The 9,910-nt window shown below is 35.9% G+C and overlaps 1 protein-coding gene across 1 annotated transcript; it reads left to right on the plus strand.

The window, feature by feature from the left end:
* The first annotated feature begins 3,267 nt into the window (after positions 1-3,267).
* LOC120007896 (BTB/POZ domain-containing protein At3g22104-like) lies at positions 3,268-6,477 on the plus strand. The gene is made up of 3 exons (XM_038858374.1): positions 3,268-3,659; positions 4,608-5,714; positions 5,861-6,477. The coding sequence occupies exons 1-3, from the start codon at positions 3,597-3,599 to the stop codon at positions 6,317-6,319; spliced, it is 1,629 nt and encodes a 542-aa protein (XP_038714302.1). The 5' UTR covers positions 3,268-3,596; the 3' UTR covers positions 6,320-6,477.
* The last annotated feature ends 3,433 nt before the right edge of the window (positions 6,478-9,910 follow it).

Below are 9,910 nucleotides of genomic sequence, written 5' to 3' on the forward strand. Positions count from 1 at the left end.
TTAAAAAAAAAATTATGCGTATTTAATTTTTGAATTAGAGTGCATTAACCCACAATGTCATTATTTGACTGTCTCAATAATGAGTATAGTATGAGGCCAAATCCAACCCAACAATTCACGTCCCAAATAATTGCCAAATAAGGCCTCACGGGCCAAAAAAATGTACATGCCCAATTATACTACTGTAGCCCAAGAGACACTTGGACCAGTAGAGGTGTACTCAAGATACTCACATGCTTCATTGGGCTCAGCAGGCTCAAAGCCTGACCTAATGCCAAGCCTATTATCTCGAACAGACTCCGCACTCCCCCAACTGAAAGATCGAGTCTTCGGGATAAATTTTAGACTCACTCACCCTCAAAGGGTCTTTGACTATTGGAATTTCGAACTTCGAGGTCGGTTGACTAGGAAATTCGAGAAAGATCCATGTATCAACATCTCTCAACTTCTCTCTAACTACTACTTTAAGCTCACTTGCTCTGCATTCCTAGGCTCATCGTCAATGGCGGATCTAAAAAATTGTTTAAGAGTGGGCTTAGTTAGTGGTGGTATTAGGAATTTATAGGAGGTAGGCTAGAGATTGATGGGTATTGTTATTGACTGGGTGATCCTGATGATTCTTCTTGACCAGATGGTAGTTAAAGGAAGATCGCTTCTGAACAGGTGGTCTGTGATAATAAGGGCATTGCTCCTGCGCCTGCCGTGGCTACTAAATCTGCAGCTGCGTCCGCTACTAAGGGCTCTGGTTTCCAACTGAAATGGGATCTGTATATGGAACGTCTACAGAGACTGGAAGGGATGCCGTGTGCTATGGAACAGGATCCGCGCCGGGGTTCGGGGGTAGTGCCTCCAAAATTATTTTAGGACTATATATTGACATGTTAATAAAAAAATACACACATTAATACGAGGATCTTGCGATCTAATTTCCAAGTCCAAGAGATAAAATCTCTTAAACTCCAAAGTACAAAAGAACAACTAAATAAATTTTTTTAAAAAAACTATTAGGATTTTATTAAAAATAAATAGGCTTATTTTGAAATTTGAAACATTTAGTAGTATAATTAATAATTTCTTGTCAAAAGTTGAGGGTTGGTTCCTAGACATGCATTGGATCCGCCACTGCTAGTCGTTAGATTGTCACCAATCAACACATAGATGCTTCCCAGAAGCACTCTACGTCGCGCCACTATGATGATCATAGTGAACTCTATACAATTTACATGTCTCTTTTTATTCTCAACTTGTCTCTTAACTTATCTTTGCTAGATGTTCATTGAGTGGCACCACCTCCTGTGTCAAAAACTCCCACGGCCGTCAATTTCTCTCTTTTCTCCACGGCCCCCTCCACATATCAATCACTTGTAGATCCGACAATCTACACCCATTACATATGATATGACAATGGGATAAAATCAATTGAATATCAAGAGAAGGATCGCTTTAGGAAGTTCAAATTTAAAATTCAAAAGAAAAAAAAAGATGAAAATTGTTCGAACTTTGCATTTTTTATGTAAAGTTGGTCCTGCTTGTTCTCTTTTGTTCCAATAAATCAGAAGAGACAGACATTATAAAACCAAAAAAGAAAATCCTTGGCGGGTTTCAATAAATGAATCATAGAGAGGGAATCAAAAACAATTTCTCAATCTGGCTCAATGTTCATGGAACCCAATGGGCCTCTTGATGGGCCCCACAGACAGAGAGATATCATTAAAAGGATTATTTTCTACAGGGGGCTCCAAGAAACGAGGTCGTTTTATTGATTCCTTTGAGTTGTAAAGAGAGATGATTGGCTAATGATTTTTCAGGTACGGTTTTTTGGCTAACCATCCGTGATCACGAGGTCTGAAAAGTGAAAAGATGGTGAAATAGTGGGCCCGATTTTGGGACCAAAGGAAATATGGGCCCCCATCTTTACTATGCAATTATACATTATACAAAGTTCTAAAAAGGGGCAATTATGTCATTGCAACGTGGAATAAAAAGGAAGGCCAAGCTAAGAACATCCACAATGGTGCTATATTTAACATTGTTAACAACACTTTTGGATAAATATAGTGCTATAACATCACAATGGGTATAATGGAGTATATCTCAAGTACTTTAAATGTTACTTTTTTGAAAAATATAACGCTACATGCACATAATGAATGAAAAATTACACTTGAAAATTTAGTTATGGAAAAAGGATACTTGAGAGTTGGAGTATATATATAGTTGATGAATAGTGAAGAAAGAGATGACAAAAATGAAGAGAGAGGTGATGAAAAAGAAGAAATAGAAGATTAAAAAGAAGAGAGCGATGATGAAAAGAAAAAGAAGGAAGATAAAAAGGAAGAGAGGGATGATGAAAAGGAAGAGAGGGAAAATAAAGAAAATGAATATAGAGTGTTGGAATTTATGGAGTGTTGATGAATAGTGTTTATTATAAGACCCATTCATTCAATTAAATTGTGCCACATAGGAGAAGAGAGAGAATAATTTTGAAGTGTTGTATTATATTACTATTATTGTGGATGCTCAACGCTTCACCTCTAAGCCAGGCTATAAATTAATTACCAATGGGGATTTGATTGGTAATCAACTTGATTAAACATATGTGTATTCATGTTTCGATTTCAATATGAAACATATTTTTCAATGACATTTTAAAAAAAGCAATAAATTAATTTCGATAAAGTTATATATATTTTTGTTTTTTTTTTTGAAAAAAAAAAGTAAACTACTCCTAATCTAATAGAAATATTTTCTGTTCACAGGCTCTATGGAGTATGGACTATGTGTAGTTGTGTACATATTGAGCTTGTTTGGGAATGCTGTGAGGTGCTGTGAGGTGTGGTGTGGTGCTGTGAGTTATAAAATTATGATGTTGTGAGGTGAGTTGGAACGCAAAAAGCTGTTTGGCGCATCACTTTTAAAACTGTGGTGCGGTGCGGTGTGGTGCTGTGAGGTGCGTTTGACGTATCTAAATTACGGTTATATTAGATGACTAATAATATTAATATAAAATCACTTAATGTTTATATTGTACATTAATCTAAAATAAAATAATTGACCTAATTTGATTACGTAGGACAATTCAACATACATTGTAAGCGTTTGGGAGTGCTGTGAGGTGCTGTGAGGTGAGTTGGAACGCAAAAGCTGTTTGGCGTGTCACAAAAAACTATGGTGCTATGAGGTGTGTTGCAACTGAACGAAGTACAAACGCACTGCCAAACACCCACATTGTTCCTTTTATCTTACTTTTTATTGGGTAGTGTTCTTCTCCCCCTCTCTTTCTTCTCTCTCCGTCTACATTTGAGAACCACTACATTGCTTCTTCTGTACGACCGATTGACCATCTCAATCGTTTGCAGAACCAAAGACTGTCAGTCAGTCAGTAAGCCACCCTCTATGTGTTTGTCTCATTGTTCCTCAAAGAAGATCCTGTGTTCTGTTCTCCACTTTCCATTTGACCTCCTCCTCCCTTCTCTGTCTCTGTTATCAGGTTGTTCAAAGTCATATATTTTTTTCTTTCATTACAACTGATTTCAAGTTTCAAGAAGAAAAAGCCTCTTGATTTGAGGTGGGTTCTCGATTTTCTCAATTGGGTCATGGCAGTTTGCTGTGATCTTCAAGTGGATGTCAATGGGGAAGAGATCTTCATGGTGGACAAGGTAATTTGTGCTCTAACACGATTAGGTCCCAGTTTTCTCCTCTCCTCTCCTTTTTTTCTTTTTTCTTTTAATTTTTTGTACATCAACTGTGTTTCCTCTCGTAGGATGTTAAAATTGTCTGGGGAGACATGCTGATCTGGTTCTTATTGTTCTGCTCTGGTTTATTTATGTTAATGCACATGCTCCATTAAGTAATTCTTTATGTCTGTGCGTATAAATCCAAAATCGTGTAGCTTCCTTATTCTCAAGTTCTATTATGTAGTTTCCACTTTCCCGTTGCTGTATTCAATTGGGTATAAATTTACATCAAGAATGTAATGATGTGGGACATAATTTTTCGTAATTTAGTACTGTTTCGGCTCCACCATTCACCAACCAAACCATATTCTGCAGCCCTTTCTCTTGTGTTCTTGTTCTCTCATTTAATGCTGTTGTTATGGACTTTAAATTTGGCATGCCTTCTCTTGTTTTTTCAGTCCTTTTGAGAAAGACATCTTTTTCATTCATTACTGTTTCTTTAACCTTCTTTGGTGTAATTCATTAGCAGACATCTTTTCATAATTTGCCCGTGCAGAATTTATTGTCTGGTAACGACCCTACACCATTCTTTTGGAGGTTTAGCTCTAGATTCCCCTTTTAATCTTGCTTTTCTCTTCTTCTTTTTTTGTTGGTAAAGTCCATGATTCATTCTTTCAGTAGCATTTTTATTAGGCCCTCAAATGCTTTAGATTACCTTCGAACTTTTGTTCCTTATACTTGATTGTTTGATCATATGAATCCAATTTTATCATTTTATTTTTCAGTTTCTGGGAAATTGTTTACTAGATGACAGTTGTAACTTATCCTACTTTGAAGTTTTTCAATTATCTTCCAGAATTGTGGAAATTTATGTAACATATATGCACCCATACTTTGATGCTAATGCATTAATGTCCTTGATATTGGCAGAAAATTATTTCTTCCTATTCAGGCAGATTAAGAAAATTGTTTGGTAAGTCAGCTGGGACTGCGGAAAATCTGAAAGTGCTATTTCATGACTTTCCAGGAGGGGCAGAGTGTTTTGAGCTTATTTCAATGTTTTGCTATAACAATGGAAGGGTTAATATAAATCCTTCTAATATCTATCTCCTATATTGTGGTGCACAATTCATGGAAATGAACTGTTCTGTATCTGGAAAGCATAATTTGTTGGAAAAAACGGAGAAGTCGCTTGATGAGATTGGGTATTGGACATGGCCTGAGCTTTTAGTTGCTTTGAAGCACTGTCAAGAGTTACCGATGGTCGAGAGTACTTCATGTGTAATAGAGAAATTTATTGATTCCCTTGTGGGAAAGATGGCTGTTGCCAGTGAATTAAGCCCGTGTCCGTCTACTTCGTCCCCAGAGAGTTCAAGTTTTCGGGTTTCTTGTGGCACCAGAAGCACTGAGAGTTTCAAGAACAGCTTCTCCAGAGCAACATGGTGGTTTGAGGATCTTCTAGTATTGAGTCCAAGTCTGGTTGAAATGGTCATCAAATCAATGGTTGGGTGTAAATTCGATCATAGTATCATCAGCAAGTTCCTCTTTTACTACCAAAGGTCCAAAATTTTCGCAGCCAAATCCGACAAGTGTAAGGCTATTGAGACAATCATCGATATCCTAAACACTCTTGAATGGAACTCCATTTCATGTAAGAGTTTATTTGGGATTCTTCAAGTGGCATTAAGTTTGAGAATAAGCAAATGCTGCAGGAGGAAGTTGGAGAGTATGATCGGTTCTCAGTTGGATCAAGCAACATTAGATAATCTGCTTGTTCCATCTCCACATGGAATGAACTACTTATATGATGTAAATCTTGTTCTGAGAATCTTTAAGGCATTTCTGCACGGAGGAAACCGTCAAGTATCTCTCGAGCAACTGAGAAAAGTTTCTAGCTTGATGGATTTGTACATGGCAGAAGTAGCCCCTGATCCCGGTTTGAAACCTTCCAAGTTCTTGGCTTTAGCCTTGGCCCTTCCGGATTCTGCTAGAGAATCTCATGACGAAATCTACCGTGCCATAGACATATATCTGGAGGTAATACATTACTCTTAAGAACTTCTATTTCTTAGATTTTTTGGAACAAACTGATTTGCCGATACTAAGAAATTAACTATTTGAATTGGTGGTTGATTAGCTCTCCTGATTGATTATGGGGTATTTGGGTATCTGGTTTTCAATAGGTACATGCAAGATTATCAGAAGAGGGAAAGAATACAATATGTTTTGCATTGAATTATGACAAGCTCTCCTCTGAGGCCTGTGTACATCTTTCTCAGAATACAAGATTTCCATCAAAACTTGCAGTCCAAGCTCTCAAATCTCAACAGCTCAAACTTAAGAGCTTAATCCAGAACACCAATAATCCCAAATCCTACACTGACTCACCTTGTCAATTCAAGGAAATAAGAAACAAGGAGGAGAAAGATGAAGCCAGTGAACAGATTGTGCTCTATTCTCGGAAGCTTGATTATTCGACCGATGACAAAGAACAACTAAGAGAACATATTCAAGGAATGCAATTGAGGGTGATTGAATTGGAGAAGGTTTGCAGGAAAATGCAAACCCGGATGTCAAAAAACGCGAAATCAAAAACTCCAAGCCATGGTACTGCTAGATCATTACCCAGGCTGTGTTCATGATTTAATTTTGCTCAATATTTTTCCTTATTCAACTTATCTGTACATGTGTATAGCAAAATGCATGATTTTTCTTAGCTGTGGTTCTTTCTTTTCTGCGAAACCAAAAAGGATATCCGGGTAGTTGGTTGTACAGTTACAATAAAAGAAGGAATTTTCACTTTTTTTTTTCCTCTTGAGTTGTTACTGTTTATTCTCTGTGTTTGTTGTTTGTACGATTGGAGTTAAGGGAGACATAAAAGCCCAGAACTTACTGCATTTTGGGCTTCGTTTCCAGGTTTTGTATTTTATATTTTTATATGGGTTGTATTGAAACAGGCTCTAAATTGGGCCCCAAACAAAAAAAAAATCAAACCCATATATATTATCAGTGGGGCAGAATTGGGCATTAATTTGGATCTGTCATTCAGTCCAGCGTCTATAATTTGGCCCAAACGAAAACCATAGCCTGCCGCCCTGCTTCGACCATTTGGACTGGACAAGTGGATAAAACAGCACTATTTGGCCCCTACATGGTGGCAATTTTTTTATTTTTTATTTTTAATTACAGGGGAAGGGGATGGAGGAGGCTTGAATTTGAGACCTCTATGAAATCCTACACATATGAGTGTTATTTGAGTTACTCGTGATTCTCATGGAGACAATTTATTGAAGACCCTTTAAAGTGAAAAGAAAAGAATTGTTTGAAGATTGCAGAGGAAATGTACAGGTTGGATTTACAAGTCCTAAAGTCCAAATGGTGCTAAACAGATTCTCTATTTTACCTATAAAATTTACATTATCATTATCTTTGTTAAATAATATCTCTACTCCAAATGATACTACATCAATATTTATACCATAAATATCTACTCTCGAAATTTTTATTATTACAATATCGACAACGTTACGTATCTCTAACAAGTTATGTCATAACATGTAATTAGACAATATAATAATGAAAATCAATGTAATTAGACAACGTAATAACGTAATTTAATGTAATTAGATAACGTAATACTATTATGGCCGTTTATGAAAGAAATTGTTAGGGATACAAAGAGTTTTCGTTACAATATACTCTCCTCTCTTCGCTCTATTTTATCTACTCAAACCACTTATACAGATACTTAGAATTTGTTCAATTTTAATTGGACAGATTTGTTTCTTCAAATCCATTCCGACATAACTTTTCGTCCATCAATTTCCTTCATCACAACTACAAAAATTACAAGAAACGTTTTAATTTCGTCCATCAATTCAAGTAGGATCATGTCATCTTGTCTCTCCCTTGCTCTGAACTTTTGACGCACGTTTATGTGTTATTAGTAACCAATTGATTCCAGATCATTGACTCGTCCCTTTCAAATAAATTTTGTTGGTTTAAATTTCGTCCACATTCGACAGTTAATTGAAAGGTGTGGAGGAAATTTACTCCGTGCACTTAGCTAGGAGATTGTTTAAGATGACGGGCAGCCGCTACTGTAGTAGGAGATTAATATGACTTAAAAATATTTTAAAAATTATATTTATGTTTTGATCGGTTCATGATCATACCTCTTCTGACTTTGTTCAGGATCATACCTTTTCTGGTGGTATGTTTTATTTTTATGACTTGTTTCAACATGATACCTTTTCTGATGGTATGGTTGAAAATAATTACCTCCACGATTTTGACAACCACGGCCTCGTCCTCTTCTATCCACGTCCATGATTATTATATACAATCGTGTTCATTTCAGGGAACAGTGTAATACTCATAGGACGAGACTGACGGTTTTTCAATAGAAGCTGATTATTTTGCTTGGCTACAAGTATGGGGGATATCAATTGGGAACACTGAGTAAAATTACGGTTTCGATACAGTTGCTGTAGGTTTATATCCGAGAGGTGGAAAGTGGAAAATGTCTTTTCCAATTTATCCACTTCAGTGATAGTTTCTCCACATAGTTCAAGTTGTGAGACAATTTTGTGTAGTACATAATTATACTCACTAACCGTTTTATAATTCTGCAGCCTCAGGTGCATCCAATCATAACGAGTTTTTGGGAGGATGACAGTTCTATAGTGTTCAAACCTCTACTTTAAGTTATTCCACAATCGTAGATGATCTTTTATCATGAGGTATTCAGATTTTAAATCCTCATGAAGGTGGTGACAAAGGAAAATCATTGCATTTGGCCGATCCTGCTGGGATTTGGTATTTCCTTGTCTGAAGAAACAAGGTTTAATGCCAGTAGAATGGTAGAGACTCGTGCTGATAACGTGTTGTAAATATAAATAAATATAGAACTTAATTGATCTAGTTATTAAATGGAAGAGTAATGGAAGAGAATACTTCTTTCTCGTCTTTCTTCATACTTCAACAAATGATCATTACATGTATTTATATACAAAATAATATAAAACGTAATGGAAGTATTAATTACTTATTAAAGACTACATTGAATGTTATAATACATTCAATCTTCAATGAAGCCGTTGTAGCTTTCATTCTCTTCATGTGGGTCATCCACCTTAAATGTTTCATAACATATTACAAATACTTAGAATTTGTTCAATTTTAATTGGACAGATTTGTTTCTTCAATCCATTCTGACATAACTTTTTGTCCATCAATTTCCTTCATCACAACCACAAAAATTACAAGAAACGTTTTAATTTCGTCCATCAATTTAAGTTGGATCATATCATCTTGTCTCTCCCTTGCACTGAACTTGAAACGCACGTTTATGTGTTATTTAGTAACCAAAGAAACCAATTGATTCCAGATCATTGACTCGTCCCTTTCAAATAAATTTTGTTGGTTTAAATATCGTTATCAAGATGGTAGTTATGGTATGAGGTCTCGATGAAATTAAGAATCATGCCCTTCCACATTCGACAGTGAGTTGAAAGGTGTGGAGGAAATTTACTCCGTGCACTTGTCGATGATAACTAGGAGACCCACGTTTTGAATTGAGGGTGATTGTTTAAGATGACGGGCAGCCGCTACTGTAGTAGAAGATTAATATGACTTAAAAATATTCTAAAAATTATATTTATGTTTTGATCGGTTTTACGAATCAAACGATATATAGTGTGAAACCCGCTCGGAATGTTTTGGCCATTTTTCATACTACAAATACTTTCATTGAAAAACCCTAGAGATAACAAGTTTTAATATTCAAAGAGAGAGTATGAGGCAGAGCTCTTAACTTAATCAATAAGATTTACCATCAATACCCATGGACGTAGACAAGATTACTGAGCCACGTAAAATCGTCTATTCTAGTTTTTCAATTTCTCTATTTTTTGTACTATTTATTCGCTAATCGTATTGACTGTGAACGTCGTAGACTGTTTACGCACAACAATTTGTTATATATCTTACATTCACTAACTCACAAGTAGCTATTCTTGTGTTTATTTTCTTTGATAGAAGTTACCATTAGCTGAAACCATTGCTACTGGTGAAAGTTTTGAATCGAAACTATCATTGAGGTCACTTCAATAGTCGTACAATATTTTGTTTGAAGTTAGATTTCGTCCGCAATATAATTTATATTTTCATTACGATTGAAGTATATATCAGACACTTCTGACATGCACGACATTCATAACCAGTCCTTGCAT

This window comes from Tripterygium wilfordii, chromosome 10 (genome assembly GCF_013401445.1).
Source record: "Tripterygium wilfordii isolate XIE 37 chromosome 10, ASM1340144v1, whole genome shotgun sequence".
In the NCBI taxonomy this organism is placed as follows: domain Eukaryota; kingdom Viridiplantae; phylum Streptophyta; class Magnoliopsida; order Celastrales; family Celastraceae; genus Tripterygium; species Tripterygium wilfordii.

What these genes read in the sequence shown, in the direction of transcription:
- LOC120007896 (XM_038858374.1), top strand. Translation starts at nt 3,597, where the DNA reads ATGGCAGTTTGCTGTGATCTTCAAGTGGATGTCAATGGGGAAGAGATC. An exon ending in AGATCTTCATGGTGGACAAG is followed by an intron (nt 3,660 to 4,607) that starts GTAATTTGTGCT and finishes TGATATTGGCAG; the next exon opens with AAAATTATTTCTTCCTATTC. An exon ending in CCATAGACATATATCTGGAG is followed by an intron (nt 5,715 to 5,860) that starts GTAATACATTAC and finishes GGTTTTCAATAG; the next exon opens with GTACATGCAAGATTATCAGA.